At 39.7% G+C, this 21,160-nt stretch overlaps 2 protein-coding genes across 2 annotated transcripts; both read right to left on the reverse strand.

Moving 5' to 3' along the window:
• Positions 1-88: 88 nt before the first annotated feature.
• stt3a (STT3 oligosaccharyltransferase complex catalytic subunit A) lies at positions 89-7,924 on the reverse strand. The gene is made up of 18 exons (XM_028031247.1): positions 7,791-7,924; positions 7,019-7,139; positions 6,865-6,925; positions 6,665-6,786; positions 5,711-5,856; positions 5,255-5,345; positions 5,029-5,135; positions 4,783-4,947; positions 4,518-4,698; positions 3,811-3,966; positions 3,624-3,715; positions 2,953-3,108; positions 2,571-2,759; positions 2,171-2,287; positions 1,993-2,095; positions 1,710-1,898; positions 704-819; positions 89-448 (listed from the first exon to the last, which is right to left on the reverse strand). Exons 2-18 carry the CDS (start codon positions 7,104-7,106, stop codon positions 410-412), a joined length of 2,118 nt encoding a protein of 705 aa, XP_027887048.1. The 5' UTR covers positions 7,107-7,139; positions 7,791-7,924; the 3' UTR covers positions 89-409.
• A 3,800-nt stretch (positions 7,925-11,724) lies between these two features.
• Positions 11,725-18,675, reverse strand: ei24 (EI24 autophagy associated transmembrane protein). The gene is made up of 11 exons (XM_028031608.1): positions 18,534-18,675; positions 17,336-17,472; positions 16,147-16,292; positions 15,364-15,424; positions 15,185-15,251; positions 14,991-15,115; positions 14,344-14,463; positions 14,124-14,235; positions 13,917-14,028; positions 13,725-13,799; positions 11,725-13,038 (listed from the first exon to the last, which is right to left on the reverse strand). The coding sequence occupies exons 2-11, from the start codon at positions 17,375-17,377 to the stop codon at positions 12,873-12,875; spliced, it is 1,026 nt and encodes a 341-aa protein (XP_027887409.1). The 5' UTR covers positions 17,378-17,472; positions 18,534-18,675; the 3' UTR covers positions 11,725-12,872.
• Positions 18,676-21,160: the final 2,485 nt, after the last annotated feature.

The following is a 21,160-nucleotide window of genomic DNA, read 5'->3' on the forward strand; positions in this document are numbered from 1 at the left end:
AGAGTCAGAAACTTAAACTCAGAAAATCAGAGGATGTGAGCTCTACAAAGAGTTTGCAATGACTAAACAAAAAAGGCATTCAACACAATTCACAATCAATCCCACTTTAATTGATAACATTGTAAAAAAACAAAAAATCCAAAGCACTCTTAATTGAACACTGCTTTCAGTTACACACCCAATGGAAAATTATACGTCCTGATATCAGACAGGATGTTTTGACTCCGGCGTCTGGGGAAAACAGACATTCTTATAACCCAAATAACCCCAAAACAACTCAAGAACCAAAATCACTTTGATGCAGTTTTCTTCCCTAAAGTATAAAAAGTACTTCTCGCAACCATCCACCGACCCCATGGGAAGATGTTCAGTGGTGTAGGCTGAAGAGCAACATTGCTGTCTGAAGACTTTATGTCCTTGAAAGGCCCCGGTTGTCCAGATCTTTCACCTGAAACAGAAAAGTTGAATCCCGAAAGACGACGAATTAATCTGATTCCAGGACTAACATTTTAAAGCTTTTATCGATGTTGACTGTTGTCCAGTGGAAAGCTGCAATGCAACATGTTCTATTTGTGCTGAAGTGTCTGTGTACATTCTAAACTGCTGCTTTTGTCTGAAACTGGTGCACCAATAATTTGAAGATTGAAATAAATACATTTTACCTTGACTGGAGTTTTCCCTCAAACCATCCCAGCAGACTCACCTTGTATATCCTGACCAGCCAGTGTTCTGTAGTGTAGGCCTCCTCCAATACATCCAGCTCAAAGTCCTTGTTCCCAATCTCAGCATTTCTCACTCTGTCATAACCAGGTGGCCTCTCTGCAGAGAACAGCAGAATCTGAGTGGGAACTCTTTGCAGCAGTAATCAGTATTTATTTTAGGTCTTAAACTATGTGCACTTGTATTTGCAACAGCAGCAGACAGGTTTTCTTAAAGTCCATCATTCACAGTGGAGCCTGTCACTGCAAAATTGGTGCCAACAGCTAACCTGAGCATGGGCTAAAACAAATACTTCCAGGGAGGTTACTTTCACTTTTTCTTATTGTAATTGTAAAAATAGTGTATGATCTGAAAAGAACAAGAAATCAAGATTTAAAAAATTTGATGTGCCATGTTAAGTAATGGGAAGTGTAAAGATCTTTTGAGACCTTTAATCTCAAAAAGACGCAATTATAAAAATAAAGGTATTTTTATCTGAGTCCATCAGAGGGCGCACAGATGGCATAAATAGCTAACAGTTCCATGTGTCCAATGCACAATTTTCTACTGAAATATAATCTTTGAACAAAATTCTGACAATTATTCTTTGAACATTTTTTCAACAATGTCTAGAGAAATAGGTTCTCTTACAGGCTACCTAATATTTTAATTAATAAATAAAAAATTTTACTTTGTTATTTTAAGAAATAAAGTATTTTAGCCAACAGAACAGATCGTGTAGTACGAGATTACATCTCTAATTATCTGAGATTACAGTTTTCCATTTACATAGAAATAAAAAAACATGCTAATTAAAGTGCATGAAATAGAAAATTTTAAGCTACACCATGTATCATCCCAAAGGACTGTATTGAGTGCAATCCCTACAGATACTTCAATTTCCATTAGTGTAAAAAAATAAAAATAATTAAAATCTAGGAGATTAAAGTTGGTCAACATTTTCTTCTTTGGCCTGTGACTAATCGGTTCATAGTGCTGGGATGACTTACTGCCCTCTGTGTAGACCTGTCCGAAGCGATAGTAGCACATCTTGTACATGAGGCAGTTGAGCAGGACGGGCGAACCCTCGCGATCCACTCTGAACTCTCCGGTGGGAGTGTAGTAGTCATGCTCCTTGATGTGTCTGCCAGTCTCCGTGCTGCCGCCGATGCGGACCATCCACAGAAACTTATTGATGTCTGTCATGTAAAGAGATGCTTGTATCAGACTCAACACTCAGTAACTAGAGATATAAAGCACTGACATGTAGCTTAATGGCATCTAAAGACGTACCGTCTGAGGAATAGCCAGTCAGTCCTCCGAAGATGACCAAAACATAGCTAACGTCTAGCTCTCTCATGATCTCATAGGCCTTCTCCTCAGTGGATGCCATAGCCTGCAGCACAGGAGACATCTGCAGTCAGCACTGAAATCCTTTAGACGCGACAAAAATCTAAAAGGTAAAACTCACCTGTCCAACCCTGGAGATGTGCGTGTTGTTCCACGTGTTGTTGTCCACCAGAATGGTCCGGTTGGCCATGGCGGTGATCTGGTAGCCGTAATCCCACCACGACATCACTTTGGCATCCTGAAAGAGGAGAAAAACACTTCCCTTTAAGATGTCTAACAAACATGATGAGAGGATGAGCTGCGTCCAAAGGCGGCACTGGGTCCACCCAGGGGTTTTGCACAGCTGAATGGTTGCCGTGGGAGATTAAAGGATTTCTCAAAAGCGCTAGAGAGAACCACAGCAACACTCCAGGTATATTTTAGCTGAGGGAATGACTTTATAACATCTTGTAAAGCTTAATAAAAGTTGTTCAAATACTGCCCCTTTAACAATCACCCTAGCCCTCGTTTCTATGACTGACCTCGGGGGTGTTGTGGCGGAGCCAGTAGTAGGCCTCTCTGAAGTCGTCAAAGATGATGCGGCTGCCGTCTCCTCCGCGGGCGGACAAGACGATGGAGGGAGAGGAGTAGGCTTCACTGGTCACCCAGGTGGAATGGAAGGTGTAGGTGATGAGGAAGAAAGCCATGACCAGGATCATCCCACTGGCAACCTGCAGGGTACATGCATCAGAAACGCGTTGCTGTTGAAGGAACATGCTCCTTTGACTGAAACACATGAGCTAAATCTGAAACGCTAAGGAAAAATGGTAACATTAATGGTAAAGCTCATTGAAACACCAGATCATTTCTCTTTCAGCCTCAAGTGGAAAGTGCTTTAAACAGGTGAGTGATTTCTGACTTCACCTCGTTTTTGATGGGGTAGGTGGAGTCCTGCTGCTTCTTCTTGTTCTTATCTGGCCGGCTGACGTCCAGGTTCTTCATGTAGGTCGTTAACACCTGGGACACACCGATACCCGACAGGATGCACATCACTGGAGCCAGCACCAGCATCAGACGCACCTGGAAGCGTGAAAAGAAAATGATCCGTTCAATTCGTGCGACGTAGAGCACATTTACACAATATTAGAAATACTCTAAAAGATCCAAACAAATTAATTACATTTTTGAAATAAGAAAATAAACACTTTAGTGCTTAAAATGCAGCAACAGAGCATTCCTTTAAGGAATCTGAACTAAAGCTAAAACTACGCACCTCTTGAGGAGTTTGGGATCAAATATATTTACAGACAAAGTTTGTTTTTTTATCTTAAATGCAAAATCCATATGTTTGTAAAGTTTTGGATAATCTATTGTTCTGAATGAGTTTTTACCAGGAAATTACTTTTTGAGTCTGTATGCTCCACTTAATGACTAATCAATTACAAAATTAACTGATGATTATTTCAACAACTGATTAATCGTTTTATCCCTATGTTGATCTGACTCTTTAGCACTTAAATCAGCAAAAAGATTTCTTTTCTACGATCCTTTGTGAAAGCAGATGTATTGGAGGAGCGTGCTAAAAACAAACATACCATGACGGCTGAGAAATACATGCTGGTCACTCCATACATGATGATGAAGATCCTGGCGTCTGATAAGTTGTTAAAGCAGTAGTACAGGCCGACTGGAAGAAAGGAGGGAAAGGTAACCTGAAGGTAAATACACAAAGAGAGAGAGTTCACGTTGTGATGACTGCATCCACCGCTTCTCCTGACTCACCAGGAAACATGAAGACAAGCAGCTGGAGGTCAAAGTAGTACGAGGACCAGGTGGTCGGCTGGTGCTCTGACACCGAGGCGATGATGGGGATGTTGTTTTTAGCATAGGAGGGGTCCAGCAGAGAATAGAAACGGCCAGTCCAGGGAGAAATTTTACCTGACAGGAAACCAGAACAAGAAAAAAAAAATCACAACTCAAAAGTTTTCCTTCGTAAGGGAGGCAGTGAAGGGTTGGTTAAAAGACAGGCAGCATTCTGAATTTTGTAGCAAACTCAGATTTCCGAATTTTTGGATATCCTGAAACTTACAAATACAAATTTCAATTGATTTCAATTGCTCTTTAGAAATTATAATAGTTCAGTTATTCCTGTCAGTCGTTTATGTTAGAAGCAGATGTGAGGTTTACAACCGGAGAGAAAGTGAAATCCAGCATGTTCCAAAGAAATCATCTCCCATTTCACAGACCAGTCCTCAGATAGTCCAAATGCAACATCTTTGAAGCTGATTTGATAAACAGCTTTATTATATCAGCTCCAAGGACATAAACTTAAAGTTGACATCAGGACGTCATTTCCAATTTTGCCATTTCCATCCACCTTTTTTAATGCGGTACTTTAAAATTCGTATATATATAAAAAAAACAAACATATGTACACGTTGACAGAAACGCCGTTATTGTCAGTCAAGAATGTCGGCAATGTTGTTTACCTGTGACCATGAGAACGGCTCCCACAGACAGCAGGATGAAGCCCACCAGAGAAATGACGCTCTTAAACAAGATCTCAAACTGCTGTGCGTTGAGTTTGCTGCGCAGATAATCCACAAAGGCGTGAATCTGGCACAACCCAAACACTCCGAAGGCGGCCATGTGCTCCGATGACAGCACCGGCTAGCGTGGGAGGGAAGATGCACCGTCACATGGAAGCCTTTCTTTAAAAAAGAAAAAAATACCGCCACTGGCGATGCAACATACCTGAAAACCGACGAAAGAGATCTGCATGGAGAGGATGGTGCCCAGGCAGTAGACGGTGCAGTAAGCCACGTAAATACGGTGAGAGAATCTGCCTGTGAGCATCAGCACCAACACGTGGAGGGGGATGAGGTTGATCAGGAACACATAGCCACCCCATGACGACACCTAAACACACACACACACCTCACAGTCACCGCTGTTAACATTGAAGTTAAAAATGCCAAGCCAACACCTCACTGGCCTCACCATGTAGAAGTATGCCAGCGCACACATGGAGGACCAATAAACAGAGCCAGTCTTCACCGCTTTGATCCACATGTAGTAGGTCAGCAGCATGCAGAAGATAGCAATACCTGAGTGGGAGAGGAGATACAGACGGTATCTTAACTATAACATTACTTTTACGAGACTGATTCAGAATCTTTCTGCAGCCTGAGACCCGATAGTTGAGCGGTCACTGCAGGCCCAGTACCTTCGTTATCATAGGAGCCAGCAACTGAACGGGAGATGTAACCAGGAACCACTGCAATCATGGCCGCCGCCAGGAGCCCAGCACCTGCATCCTACACACAAGAAGCATGCAGCTTTACAGACCAACCAAGAAGTACTTTTGAGTGAAAAAAAAAAAAAAAAAAAAAAAGAGTTTCCTTAATCGAAAAGGTACCAAAATTACGTAACTATCAGGAGAAACTGACTTTATTTTTGTAAACAAAGCATGAACTCAAACGTTTGCATTTCGAAGTAGGAAGGATTGAAATTGATTCTGTCCTTTCCTAATGTATAAAACATATGTTATAAAGATGTAGAAATGGACAGTTGCTCTGCTTAAATCAAATAATATACCACAGAAAAAAAAGGCCTTTCACTTATAAACACGGGTAGTTTCTGGATTCTTCACTGAGAGTGTGTTCCTGTGGTGGATTTTTACCTTCAGCTCCTTGGTGAGATGGTAGGTGACGATGGCGGTAAACGAGGAGAAGAGGGGAGCAAGAAACACACAGACATTTCGGATGTCTATGGTGATGTGAAAAAAGTGGAGGACATGGTAGAGGACGGCCGACGTGACCATGAGTCCTGGAGAAAGAAATGAGAGGAAGACGGTCAACTCATTATGTGGTACGTCTGATAAAGTTGCTTAAAAATACTTCAAAATGAAAAATATAACAAAAAAAAAAAAAAAAAAATCCTGTGTGAAGAAATTATTTTGAAATGAATGAAACTAAAAAAAATGTTTTAGGAATTTCTGATTAGTATTCTACGACTTTCTGTTTCCTGGGGTAAAAAATATGACGTGGCACAGAGATCCATGTCTTTTAAACCCTGGACTTGCCTGGACAGGAGCCAATATTTAGTGTGCCAAATGGTACGGAGGGAATCAGCATGACTCTCTAAAGTTCACTGCAGCAATTAGAAGCATCTTGGCATCTCCATGACAACCACTAAAGGCTCTCTTCATGTCTGTTACACAATCCCAGAGTGGAAAAGCACCTCTGGGCCAGTGTTAGCTATGGTGAGGATGTATGATGCTGAAGGCTTGCGGGAACATAGTCAAGTTATTAAAATAGCAGGACATTTTAAAAAGAAATCTGGTGCTCTACTAGTCAAGTAAACATGGGTTTTTAAAGGACTAAATCATCTGTAGTTGTGGTGATTTCATCAAAAACTATTTCTTGACAGAATTCTTCCAACATGGTTATAAAGACTGAATATTTTCTACTTGTTATGAGCAGAGATCATGCTGCTAAAACAAAAGATTAATTTATATTTTAAAGCTTTTTGGTCATCATGACCATGGGTGACAGATGTGTTAATGGAATGCTCTAGTTTCCATAATAGAAATAAGAGCTAGAAAAGAGAATGATTGTAAGCTTATCATTCCTACCTGGGTAAATGGTGCCGCCGATGATCCTTCCCAGGGGATACCATGCTCGGTCATCGAACCAGTTGTGAAACTTATAAAATCCTTCTTCTGCCAGGAAGCGGGTCGTACGGTAGTTAAAGTATCTGATTGTTAGAAGAAAGTTAGGGTGAGCCAACAGCATGAGGACATAATTTCATCTAAAGGCATCAATGGAAACTTACGGATCAAACTCATGGATGACGCTTTCAAACCTCAAAACAGAAAAGAGCCTGGTGGAGAATGCTGAGGAGGAGGAAAAACAAAAATAAAACATAAACACTTGCTCTGTTTCGTTTTCCAGCCAAGCTGTTAGAATAAAGGATGCAGAGGACTCACAGAGGACAGCAGCCATAGACAGAATGAGCAGCTTCAGCAGCGTGTCCTGCTTCTCGTAGGACAAACGCAGGAAGCCCAGCTTGGTCATTTTGGCGAGATCAGGGACAGCTCACCGTACTACCTGTTCAGGACAGGAGAAGCAGTGGCGCACGTTGGTTAGATTCTACATTACGAGACCACTCCAATGATCAGCAAGAGTCAAGATTCAGGCTCTGAGCAGCTGGTGAGAACTTCTGTCTCCAGTCCAACCAGCTAAGGCCACGCACTGCATATGGCGTCAGAAACCAGGAAGCAGCCACTCTGAAGCCCGTGCAGGCGGCTGTGTCCAGCTTTGCAATGAAACATCTTGTCTAACGCTTAAAGCGGAATCACAGAGCCCAAAGAGGTTCTATTTGAAAGACTGCTATCTGTTTAAGCAGCAGGGTCATCAATCAAAGCTAGCCTTAAAATGGCATTAACCTACTTTCACGGCAGCTGTAATAAAAGCTAGCCAATAAATTAAAATGTTTGCTGCACTTAGACAACATGCACATATGTAGGGAAGAGTAGAAATTAGACAGTATGTGTTAGTTCCGTTGCTGTATGTACATGTAGAAGATAAACTACAGAGGCTAACATGCTAGCTCCTGTTGAGTGAAAACCGGTAACGGGCCTTTCATTTTTTTATTTTTTTATTTAAAAACCTCCATAAATTCAAGAGCTCAAACAGAAAACATATATTCCTGAGCAAAACAAGAACTCAATAATAAATTTTTTTTAAACACTCACTCACCCGCTCCGCCGCTCCTGCTACTCATACACTTTTCACACACTACCTTCCCCCTCAGCGTAATCCCGCCTCCACTACCATTTTCGTACACGCTTATTGGTCAAGTGCCTGTCAACGGCAGCCTACAAGAAATTTGATTGGTTCTTTGGTTGTCATTTAATCTTTGCTCTCTGCTTTGGCTCTGCGGTGTAGTGACGTGTCCTTAGAGTAGATGAAGAAGTATGTCTCCACCTATTGGTTAAAAATGATACAGTTAGAGAATCAAAATTGCTAAAAGGTAGTAGGTAAATCATGACAATTATTTACGAATATTATAATTAAAATACAATTAAAATAAAATACAACTGGAAATAAATTATTCAGCGCGCCAGTAATGTCTTAATGCAAAAATATACAAATACATAGGAATTTAATAAATTCAGATTAAAAGTGTATAGAGGTTAAACTCATAAATACCTGCTTCTTGGTTCCGGTCAGCGAACCATTCCGCCACCCAGTGGTCGTTTTTCAGACCACTTAGTCTCCTGTACCGCTCAAAAATGCACAATAGGTCTATAAATAATTTTGGGATATTATAAGGAAGTGCTGAGATATACCGTTTTTCACCGAACTAACGTATTTGCCACTTCGGCACAAGCACAGTGAGAAAGGTTTAGAGGATAAAAACACTAGACTCCAATCAAATAAAATTTTATTTGTATAGCACATTTCAGCAGCAAGGCATTTCAAAGTGCTTTACATCATATCAAACACAGAAACACAATGCAACATAGAATCAACAATCAAAACATGACATTAAGTAAAGTTCCATCATTAAATTTGTAATTGATTACGTTTCAAATACAATCCTAAACAAGTGGGGTTTTAGTCGAGATTTAAAGGAAGTCAGTGTTTCAGCTGTTTTACAATTTTCTGGAAGTTTGTTCCAAATTTGTGGTGCATAGATGCTGAAAGCTGCTTCTCCTCGTTTGGTTCTGGTTCTGGGGATGCAGAGCAGACCAGAACCAGAAGACCTGAGAGGTCTGGAAGGTTGATACAACAGCAGCAGATCTTTAATGTATTGTGGTGCTAATCCGTTCAGTGATTTATAAACTAACAACAGTATTTTAAAGTCTATTCTTTGAGCTACAGGGAGCCAGTATAGGGACTTTAAAACTGGTGTTATGTGCTCTATCTTCCTGGTTTTAGTGAGAACGCGAGCAGCAGCATTCTGGATCAGCTGCAGCTGTTTAATTGATTTGTTGGACAGACCTGTGAAGACGCTGTTGCAATAATCAATGTGACTGAAGATAAACGCATGGATGAGTTTCTCTAGAGCTGGCTGAGACGTACGTTCTTTAATCCTGGAAATGTTCTTCAAGTGATAGAAGGCCGACTTTGTAACTGTCTTTATGTGGCTCTGGAGGTTCAGGTCAGAGTCCATCACTACTCCCAGGTTTCGGGCCTGATCGCTGGTTTTTAGTTGTAATAACTGAAGCTGTGCGTTGACTCTAGATCGTTCCTCTTTAGGTCCAAAAATAATAACTTCAGTTTTGTTTCAGTTCAGCTAGAGAAAGTTTTGGCACATCCACACATTTATCTGTTCTAAGCATCTGTTCAGTGATTGGATGGGCTCTGAGTCGCCTGGTGACATCGTAATGTAGAGCTGTGTGTCATCTGCATAGTTATGGTAGCTAATATTATTTCCTGTTATAACCTGAGCTAGTGGGAGCATATAATTATTGAATAAGAGGGGTCCTAGGATTAAACCTTGGGGTACCCCAGATGTGACCTTTGACCTCTTTGATGAGAAGTTTCCAATTGAAACGAAGAAATCCCTGTTCTACTCAGAGCAAAACTCAGATGACCCAGCTTTCTACTAGCATGTAATCGCACCATCTATACACAAATCTGGGAGCTCCCTAAGCATGAAATGAGTCTCAGATATACTCATGCACTCGTAACCGGATCTGTGCGTAAATGCAGTTTGTGTGCATGTACTAGGTGACTTGTGAATAAGTTTTCAACATTTGTAGGCATAGGAGAAGGTTTATTTTATTTTTAAGGTTTACAAATCCAGTATTACACACACACAGATATTTTTACACACGCACAGATATTTGTACACACGCACAAATACTTTTACACACACACGAACACCCCTACACACGCACAAATCCTTTTACACACGCACAAATCCTTTTACACACACACACACACGCACACACAGATATTTTGAGGCTATTTTCACTCCATAATAAAATAACAATAATTCCACGACGATAACATTACAGTAAATCTAAATGAAAAATATTAAATTTAATTTCCCATTGAGATCAATATAATATTTTGAATTGAATTTGAATTCTTCATACAACAAAATAACATAAAGTGTTCGATTAGCTAAAAGTAAAAAGCCTGTTCAGTATCTTGCAAAACATATATTATTTAATATGTGTCAAATAGCTAACTCTGAATGAGACTCAAAACTGCAAAAAATGCCAACTAATTTGTGGTCGCCTACAATTTTAACTCTGAATAAACGACAAGCTAAATTCTATGAAAACTGAGGAAAGACAACTAGTAACACAAACTAGCACGGGTCTTCCTACCCAAAAGAACTAAAACACTATCATAGGGTGAAATAACCAGCTAACATTTAATCTAGGAATCGAAAAGACTTCAAATTTTAATGGAACTACAACACCAAGCAATCACCTGAATTAATCTGACAATAATAAATCCAGCAAAATCTTACTGATATGAATGTTAATAGAGCTGAGTTTGCTGCAAATGGGACGTCAGCTCCTCCTAGTACAATACCACATCAGAATGGCCATCTGACCCAGAAACCACCATGATATTAACCAAAAATGAACTTTATAATAGCAGCAGAAACGTAAATGCAACAAGAGCAGCTTCATTATTAACAGCAATAATAAAAATAATTTTTTAAAATTTATCTTATCCAGAGTAACATTAAATAAACCACCGCAACGTTCATAGCTAACAATCAGCAAAGGATACATGACAGCAGCTGCTGAACACAAACAGTAAACAACAAAAAAGGTCAGGGCGATATCATGGCAGAGGAGCAGAAGCTGTAGCTTACCCGCCGTCAACAAAATCCTCTATATTCTCATTGTAAGTCAAGGTGGAAATTTTAGCTTTCCCTCAACTGGCGTTGTCGCCACTAGCAACTTTATCACCATGGCGACCAAAAACTTTATGTCATATCTACCTATGGCAGGGGCGAGATTCTGAGCGCCCCAATTACATTAAATTCAGCGATGCTGATTGGCCAAATGTTTATTTCTTCCCCTGGCAACTACACATGATTGGCTATTTAGCTCCACTAGATCTGACAGGAGTCTGTGGGAGAGAGTGAGTTGGTGGAAATGTGTAAATAATCCAATTACATTTAGGTACACACTTTTAAGGAAAACAGGCTAATATTTAGTTGTTTTTTTGTGACGTTTATAAGTAATTTCTGTTTTTGTTGTTTACTGAACAAGGCTGGGCTAGCTGGACTCATTAGAAGCATCTTCACCTAACAATTATTGGTGATGCTCCATAAAACATTATTGAAATTTCATAATTAATAACATGTCAGTCAGATGGCTAATCACATGGTTTCAAATAATCATAGAAAATTCTTGACCTCTAATGTGTTTTGGTTCCTGAAATACATGCACTTTTCTGACATACAGCAGCAGAGAGCAGAAGTACATATTAAAAGGAGGAATTTTATTTAAAAAAAAAACAAACTGGGTGAAAAATACAAATAGATTTACTTCCAATATCTCAGTTGCCTTATTTGTGCCAGTAGAATCTTGATTTTGGGAAGGTCTGGCCAGAAAAGTCTGGCAGCAGGTATAAAATAAACGCAAACTGCAACAGCAGCACATTTTACTTTACAACTCAAATCACACAAATTCGGAAATAATCACCAGACATGTTTCAAACATTGAATACTGACCAAATTTTATTGAAATTAAATGTTACTTTTACAAAAAGAAAAAAAAAATAAACAATAAAATCACTAAGACTATGCTCCTGTCAGAATTGCACACTTTTTCAAAATCATTGCCCCTATCCACAGCCTTGAGCTTTTCATAAGTGAAAGAGAAAAGATTACAGAGTGAGCTAGGGTGTCTGAAGAAAGGTGCTGAAATTATGTACACCATAAAAAAATCTTCGCAGATTAGGTATAACGACATCAGTAATCTGGGTAGACTAGGTTTAGCTACGTGAGGGTGATCATCTACTTGTTTTTTTTTGTTTATTTTAAAGAAAGGCCTCTTTTTTGTAGAACTTCACATGGTTGTGCCTGAAGTGAAAAAGAAAACAGAACTGCAGTGGTTTGGCAGCGTTGTCTCACTAGGACCAGCCAATGACACAGAACCATTAAGAAATGGGGTTAACCTTTCACCCACTGGTGTCACTACATATACTACAGATAGTGGCGGTCTTTTGGGGGAAGAGAAGCCAAAAAAACACAAGAGTTACTATTTTTTATAAAAGGTAATCAACAGCAACATGGTAGTGCCTGAATTGATCTGAGATTGCAACATAGGAAGAAAAATCCAACAAAAAAAAAAAGAAGACGACTCCCTTTAAAGGATTTGTTTACGTCGGATATCAACATCCATGTGCAAGACTCAACACTAAGCAATACGCTGCAGGTGGAACCTAAATGTGCCGTTTCTTCTCAAAGCTCCTGCAAAGAGAGAAAAAGTCTATTTAAGGTATATTTGCTTAAGATTAAAACTATATGGTCTCTTGTGCTGTATTTGTTACAAAGCGTCACTCAAATGGCACATTATACAAAAAAAATAAAGAAAGAAAAACCTATGCAGAAAGAGGACCAAACCAAAATAAAGTTACAGCTGTATATATTCCTATAATGTGTTAAGAGAGACGTGTGAGTCAAAATGTTTCTGGCGTGGATTTAAACTAAACCCAACAGCCGAAGATCGGATAATCTACATAAACCCTTCATTTTGCGTTGAATGTCGTCTTCTTTCGAGGTCAACCCCTCTGGAGGAATCGACACCGACTGATGCCAAACGTTGGTTGATATTGTTCGTGCTTTGCATGGATCCATTACTGGCTGTGCTGCAGCAGTCTGTGGCGGTTCGGGGAGGTGTGGGGCGAGGCCAGCTTCTCGGACGAGGGCGACGGCGTCAGAGACGACTGCAGGTGGACGGTCTTGTGGAAAAGCTTGTTGCTGATCAGCACGACCAGAGAGAAGAGCCGCAGCTGGAAGTGACTGGGAGGGAACGCACGTTATCAGAGACGCATCAGGTTTACCAACGGTGTTACAGGAAAGTCTGGAGCTACGCCTCATTTCTGTACATTTTAACCAAAAACCGCCAAATCTTTTGGGTAATGTGATAAAGTAGATATGACAATGAATGTAAAAGCAGCTAATGTTAAAAAAAAGAAAACTTTAAAAAAAGAACCACAAATTAGTACTACTTCTACATTATAGAGCACCATACCAAAGTGTTTTCTAAACACTTCATATTTCTGTCATCTTACAACCACAAACTTCACAGTATTTTATTGAGATTTCTTGTGAAGTTGAAGGTGAACGATACAATGGCTTAGTACTGTTAAAATAATGGAAGTCGGAGAAGTAGGATTGTCATGATATGAAAGTTTCAAAAACCATGTTGATGCTAAAAAAAAAATCACGCTGCCAAGAAGAACAAGACGGCAATTTGGAAATTAACAGAGTTTAAAAGTGTCACATCCCTGTATAGCGAAACATTAGACAAGATAGCGGCTAGAATAAGTACCTATGTATTTTCCAGACACACTGTGTTCAAATAACCATGTCACTTCAGTTATTATAAAAACAGTTTTAATAAATATGTAAAAAAAAAAAAGAAAAGATGAGTGAGGGTTGGCTCAAGACTTTCCATGCATTTTAAAAGTAGTTGACACACTCACTATAGTTTTGTTGGTGTTTTTGCCTCATTTGCACTGATGATGAACAGAGGAAAGAGGATGGAGAACAAGCAGCCACTACAAAAGGGAAAAAACAGATCAGTTAGAAACTAATTCTGTTTTGTTTTTGTTTTTTTAATACTATGCTTTGTGTACTTTCATTACATTTAAAAAAATTTACTCTACACAATTGACCTGATGATGTATGAGGAGGGCATGGCGGTCAGCAGAGCCATGGGTAAACCGAAGCCAAAGTAATATGGCCAATTCCTCTCGATGTTGGACAGTCGTTGGTGCATCTCGATGCCTTCGACAAACAGACAGAAATGATTATTTTAGCTTGAGCCCCCTCTTAAATCCATATAATTCACTACAAGAGTGGAAAACAAAAGGTAGTCTCACCGTGGTTGAACCAGCGATACTCGAAGCAGTACAGGGAGTAGAGCAGAGACATGTGGAGGAGACTAACCATCTGTCCGATCGCATCGATGGGGAACAGGCTGACAATCATCCCCTGATGGACCACAGCTTTCATTCATTATGCCATTCGTGGATGAACATGTGTTTTGATATCTTTACTTGAGCAGGAATGTGGTTTCTGAAAGCGAGGAAAGCGTTTTACCTGAATGAGGAAGAGCGCCTGGAGCAGCAGGTTGAACAGCATGTCGGCGATGATCTTACTGACACTGGGGAACGACTGGGCTTTGACGCCAGACACCTCAAACGCCAGGTCAGCTATATCCTGCAAACAAAGAACACAGGCTGACCTCTGACCTTTGGAGTCAATGTTGCTGTGATGACCTGACCTTGATATAATTGAACCAATAATTGAATCTACGCTTATTTTTCAAAGCGTATCCGTTTTTTGTTTTTTTTTAAGTGTCGGGACTTTAACTTGTTAATTTTGATTAACTCCATCAGTTTCAACATGTTAAAAATGTTAAAAGTGTTTCAGCTTTCAATTTTTCCTGAAACGCTTGAAAACTGAATGGGTTGGAATTGTTTAAAACCAATCTGATGGTTGGCTAACCAAAATAAAAGATTAAAAACACAAAAATCTTTGCGGTGTACCTCATATGTCTACTTTTCAATAACTTGGCATCATAAAGGGTTTCTTAAGTGACTATGTTGCTTATTTTGTCAATGTATAGTTTTAGTTTAAAATATGATTAATTAATAACAGACCCTGCAATTTACACAATTTTTTAAACCTAACCCCATCACTTTTTTTATTATTATTATTTGAACACTGCAGACTGTGGCTCTGACCTGGAACCAGATGGCGTTCACTATCTTGCTAAGGACGAACAGAGGGAGAACCCACAGAGCGCTGAAGACGGAGGTCAGGATGAATTCTAGCCAGGACCACACGCTGCCGTGGAGGGAGGGGTCACCTGGAGCACAGACAGCTTCTATCAACAAGCCCAACAATTCGCTCCACAGTTACCAGCGGCTGTGCTTACCGATGATTTTTGCTGTGAGGGTCTGCAGCAGGGGGATAAAGACCCGGTAGAAGAGAAACAGACTGAGCTGAGGAGATAAAGCACAGTGAGGGATCATGTGTGACTGCATCCTGGAAAAAAACAACAACAATTGTAAACCAAGGAGCTTCAGAAAAGAAGAGAGCAGAGAACCAGCTTACCCAGAACACTCCTCCATTCCAGGCACAGCACTGAAATATCCTGCTGGCTACTCTAGGCTCACTAAAAGATTAAGACAAATTATAACCGTCAGGATTATTTATAGTAAAAGAAATTTTAGTTTTGATAAGGGTGTGTCCGTGCAGAGTGGAAATCATCATTAACATTTTTACCTCTGCAATAAGTCAGAGTTGGAACATCATTATCACATGTTAAATATTTGATCTTTTCTGAATGACGTCAGTGTTTATTAAGCCGAGTACAGATCAGAATTTATCTATTAACTTTAAACTGATCACTTAAGTAGTTTGCTTCCCCCCCCTTAAAGAATAAATAAAATTGGTAAAATAAAAGAAAGCTGGTGCTTTCGAGTGTGATAGTGTAAATATGGCTAACAATATATTAGGAAGTTTTAAATGAATATTTGAAATCCCTACTTTCTACTATATTTACATGAAATACTTTTGGTGTCTCAGGTGACTGTGTTTGTTTCTGACACAGCAGCCCTGTTAGTGATGGAAGCAACAACCCAGAGCTTCAATCACAATAAAACATCGGATAAAACAAGAATTTCACAATTGATATACGACACTCGTGAACGTTGTGACGACAACTGCAGTTTGACATAGAGATGTTAGACCTGGCTAACATTGCTGTCAAATTCCACACTCCAGACTTTTTCCTCAACATCTTTGAAGCATGCCGTGAATTCAACATACTACTATAAACAGAATCGTAGTGTGGAACCGCCCGACCTCAGCCAGAACCTGGTTTTTCCGACCTACTTGTCCGGTTTGCGTTCCTCACTCTGTGCCCGTCTCTGTGCGAGGGCCCCGCTGGCCCTCCTTCTCCGCTGCTCTTCCCTTTTCTGCTGGATGCGAGCATCCAGCTTGGAGATGGTTCCGATCCCCAATATGGAGTCCTTGATCCCCTGACAGATCCGAATACACACATACACACACACACACACACACACACACCCACACACACTCAGGTATGTGGTTGAAAATTCTTTTTATTTTAACACTCAAATTTTCTCAGTGTTGGGAGATGAATTCAACTTTTAGATTCAACTGCTGAGCTACTACTACAAATAAAGAGCCAGCGTAGAGAAACTAGGTCTGCAGGTGAATTTAATAAATGACACACAGATGGAGAAAAAGTAGAGATGCCTTTAACTCTTATCTCAGATGTCTTGCAGTCATACTGATGGTATTAAATGATAAAGGTTTGAGAGAAAGTAAGAAGTGCTTATTTGCACCTTTATTCTGAAAACTTATGCTGGCAGATGAGCATAAAAATGCACTAATCTCATGTACAACTCTAGTAAAACTTACTCATCTTCCTGAAATTCTACCCTGTGTCTATTACTTGTGGTTCTCAGTTCAGTTTACTCTGAATTATTCTGTGCCAGTAAATTATATTTTATGAACCAACATTTCCCACCATTTGACTATGCGAAGTGTAATGGTTTTCTTTATTTGAAAACCTTCAAGAATAAAAAGAAAAGTTGGTTCTCTAATGACACTAATTTAAGTAGATTTTTTGATTTAAAAAAATTCTAAGCTGTTTTCTTTTTTTTTTTGTCAAAAGGTCATGTAACTTTTGGGGATCTACGTGAGCCTCTTTAAGCTGCACTGAAAGCAAAAATGGCTCTTTTGGAGTCTAAAGGTTGCATTTTTCATTGGGTTCAGATCATTTGAACATAAATTTCTGTAAAAGTTTTACTTGTTACATGCTGGATCTTATTCTGATTAATTTGTCTATTTTTTTTTTTCTTGGACATTCAAACCTTTATTATGTTGCACAGAGCACAATAAGGAACCAAATCTTTTTCCACTTCCTTCCTACTCAAGTATAGGTGTCACTGATGCTGTGGAAGGCCATACACTCTGGTAAGCAGTGAAGCTAAACGACTACATCGTGATGACCATCCTGCCGTGTCTCTTGAGTGTGTGTCGCGTGTGTGCTGACCGTCGCGACATTCTGGAGGAAGGCCCTGACGCTGTCTGTCATCTCTGGACCAGCTGCAGATCCATCAACTGCAGAAGGAGGGGGGGCTGCTGACCTGATGGTCCGCTCTCATGGCAGGGTGGGGCTCATTTACTAACCTGCCACAATTCACAAGAAATTTTAAAAAAACAACAACAAACTGGTAAGTACTCAACGCATTCCTCAGAAATCCACACAAATAAATATATAAAAGACAAAAATAAAATAGCGAGGGATTCGTTTTATGTTTTCAACCTACTTTATGTACTTAACTTAGGCTTTAACAATGTTACTTTTTCACACAAGTGCATGTACTTCAGATTTTTATAGTTCAGATTTATTAGAAAGAAAAAAAGCCTGCGTAAAATGCCAGAGATGTTTATTTCTCTAGGAGCCATTTTGTGCCGAATCACTAATAATGTTGTAACATGGTGATTGGAACTTTGGAAGAAAAACAACAATTCCAAAGTCATTTTAATAACTAAAACATCTGACAGAGATTTTATTCTACTTTCTAAGACATTATGGAGTCACATAAATGCTGACTTGTTCTTAGTTTTAAAAAAATGCTAGCAGTCTAAAGTTAACTATCAGACATAAGGTTCAAACAAGCTGACAATTCTGAGAGGATCCTTTGTTCTCAGCTGGTAGGGGGACTTCTGCCTGTGAAATCAGGAAAACAAAGCTATTCCTCTAATCCGTTCATGCCGATTTTGTTTTGTTTATTAGCAACAAATTCGAGCATTTATTCCATGGAAAAGTTATAAAACCATGCTTTCACCTTCCTTTTCCTTAAACTAGCTCAACAGCAAGGCACAGCTGCTTATTTTAGACATGCAGTTATGGTTATTGTGTGCGAGTCAACATTAGCCAGCTGACTACAGGTAGTTAGCTTAATTAACTGGGGTCACTCAGGCAGACGTTGACCCCGCTGACCTCCCAAAACGCCTCTAACTTGATCGGTCAACAGCCTCCTTGTGTGGACTGTTTAACAAGAAGCCTCTAACTCCTAATATTTGACTTTCGCTGGGTTGTTCCAGTGTTGCTGTTAGCTCGTGTCTCTGTTAGCTCCGTGTTCACGCTGAGCAGCTTAAACTGTGCCGTTTCTATTCGAGACGACACTAATGGAGGCAAGCGAAGACAAAAACGGAGCACGAAGGGGCGCCATGATCTTCCTTACCTCATGCGACACGTTCACGGTTATGGCCCCGGTAATAAATACGTCTTTCACTCTCCTAATGTGACAACAACACCAAACATACACTGCCAAGAGCCAGGGCCGTGCAAAACATATTGCGCAAGCTCCGACCGCTAGGTAACCTGGGAAATGTAGTACGTATTCCTGAAACTTGAACGTGCGTTTGTCCGTGGACAATTCGCTCAGTCTTCCCAATGTCGAACCCAATTTCGTTGCCATTTCGGGCCTAAACATAAACAGCTTCGTACCCCATGTACTTAAACCATTGTTAATCTGATCATATTTATTGGTTACCAAATATTGTTATTAATTATGGAAAGAAATAAGTTATTACTTTCTGAGAACGTACTAAAAAAAGTTTGTTTCTTCACCAAACAAACAAAAAACCCTTGTTTTACACCCTGCTTTCATTCTCTCTTTTTTTCTAATTCTAATTTATTCCAGCTGACTTCTAAAAGCCACCAACAAGCAAAAATTATCCTGCACGTTCACAGCCGCCAGGTTCACCGATTACTAACCTTATATCTTTGAAAATGAGAATTATTTTTCAATGTAATAAGTGATGGTATTAATAGGTACAGCGACAAATAGACCCTTATTTAATGGGGCAGTGTTATGTAAATTCAACCCTTTTTTTTAGCTTTACATCTTATTATTTTATTCCCTCATTAAAAACATACCTGGAATGTTAGCTTGATTCTTTCATGCATGTTTGAGAAATCCTTTAATCACCTGTGGCAACTGCTTCTGAAAGCACAACTCCACCACTCAGGTCCTTTAGACTAGTCAGCTGCAATTAGCAAACACCTGGTGGAACTATGCATCATCTGAGCTCATTATACATGTAACTTCTCAGTGCAAAACTGGGAAAAAAAACAACAACAACTTTGTTTAAGGGTTGATAGAGGAGCAATGTGATGACTTCCTGGAGGTGAAGTTTCAGAAAGAGCAGGAGTTTTTACAGAGACAAAAGCCCAATTCAAATTGACATAATTACTTACTTGAGCTATAAAATGGCACTATATGCCTGGAAAAGACATAATACTGCCCCTTTAAATTTCTTTGGTGAACGTTATTGAATGACATCGTCATGCTGGATTCATTTGGGGGTTTAACAGAAAAATCTGTTGAAATCTACAATGTTAATGATACTGAGTCAGAAAATTGTTATTGATAACAAGTAGACACCCAACATTCTCCCACTTTATCTTAACCTCTTGTTCATGTGTCTTCTCGAGCTTAATTAGATATATATAGATATATACCTGCTGTTTCTGGATCTTTCTGGGCTCAAACCACTACCAGAGCTCCTGTGGCCAAAAATATAACGCCACAGTAGCTGCACTTAACCTCTGCTGCATAAACGGAGGCACTGAGCCATGTGCATGTACTGAACTCAACATATCCAAGCACGACTGCACAGGAACTTTGAGGGCTGTTCTGCTGAACAGGTCGTTTGAAGACTTTGCACAGTTCACAGTATACCCTGTAGGCGGCACCATTGCGGTTCACATGGACACAACTGCATGTTTTAGTGATGTCTGGGTTTCAGGAGCAAACAACTTAATTCTGTCCCATAAAGCAAGGTTTTGTTTTACACATGTGTTTGTATTAATTTAATTCTCCTGCCTTTTCACTCATGCAGTACAAACTTAATACAGTGGCTTGTAAAAGTATTCATAAACCTTGAACTATTCTATATTTTGTCTCTTGCTTTTGTGTCCTTGAGCAAGACACTTCACTCACCTTGCCTGATCATGGTGGTCGATGGCGCCAGTGTGTGGCAGCCTCACTTCTGTCAGACTACCCCAGGGCATCTTCGACTACAATCCTGTAGCTTGCCACCTTTGCATCTTTGTCCAGAAAAGCGCTATATAATTTAATTTTTAATAATTTTATTTTTAATTGTAATAATTCTTTTACTTTATTCATCCCAGCAGGGAAATTATTTTGCAGTTACAGCACACGACAGGAGCTGCGTCTGCAGGCACCCAGCTGAGCCGGCGCCATTTTTTTGAAGGAGGACATGCGGCAAAGGTCGTCGGGACCGGGAGTCGACCGGGGTCTAAGGCCTCCAAATGTGGGGCGTGCTAACCCCCTGCGCTGGGTTACAGCACGCCCCTATATAAGTCTGAAGTAATTTCATAGTTACCAGTAGCCGAACGAACACGGTAAAGATGTCTGTGCATGACCAATATACAAGATTAAATAGACTGGGCACCACAACATTTAAGACCTAAGATTAATACATTGAGACTAACTTAATTTAGGAAAAAGTGCAATTAAGACATTTTACGGCCTTAGTTTTAGAACTTTAAGACTTTTCAAGCATGTGGTTATTTGAGGTTTTAGCAATGCTCCTGTTTTTTTCTATTTCCATGGGTTCCATGGATGAGAGAACTTAAGATTTTTTAGAATGTTAAAACTTTTTAAGAATGTTCAAGCAGACACCCTGCTGGTTTTAGCAATTCTCCTGTTTTCTTTTTATTTCCATGGATTCCATAAGTCAGAGTCTGTCTTAAACTTCACTCTCCCTGATCTGTGTGCTGCGTTCCATGGTATTCATTATGGTGTTTGCTATGCAATGTTCACTAGAAAACCTTGAGAAC

This window comes from Xiphophorus couchianus, chromosome 11 (genome assembly GCF_001444195.1).
Source record: "Xiphophorus couchianus chromosome 11, X_couchianus-1.0, whole genome shotgun sequence".
Lineage (NCBI taxonomy): Eukaryota > Metazoa > Chordata > Actinopteri > Cyprinodontiformes > Poeciliidae > Xiphophorus > Xiphophorus couchianus.

What these genes read in the sequence shown, in the direction of transcription:
- stt3a (XM_028031247.1), bottom strand. Translation starts at nt 7,106, where the DNA reads ATGACCAAGCTGGGCTTCCTGCGTTTGTCCTACGAGAAGCAGGACACG. An exon ending in TCTCTTTCGTCGGTTTTCAG is followed by an intron (nt 4,699 to 4,782) that starts GTATGTTGCATC and finishes CTCCCACGCTAG; the next exon opens with CCGGTGCTGTCATCGGAGCA. An exon ending in GACTGGCTATTCCTCAGACG is followed by an intron (nt 1,899 to 1,992) that starts GTACGTCTTTAG and finishes TTTACATGACAG; the next exon opens with ACATCAATAAGTTTCTGTGG.
- ei24 (XM_028031608.1), bottom strand. Translation starts at nt 17,377, where the DNA reads ATGACAGACAGCGTCAGGGCCTTCCTCCAGAATGTCGCGACG. An exon ending in TCCTCCAGAATGTCGCGACG is followed by an intron (nt 16,293 to 17,335) that starts GTCAGCACACAC and finishes CGGATCTGTCAG; the next exon opens with GGGATCAAGGACTCCATATT. An exon ending in CCCTCCTCATACATCATCAG is followed by an intron (nt 13,800 to 13,916) that starts GTCAATTGTGTA and finishes TCCCTTTTGTAG; the next exon opens with TGGCTGCTTGTTCTCCATCC.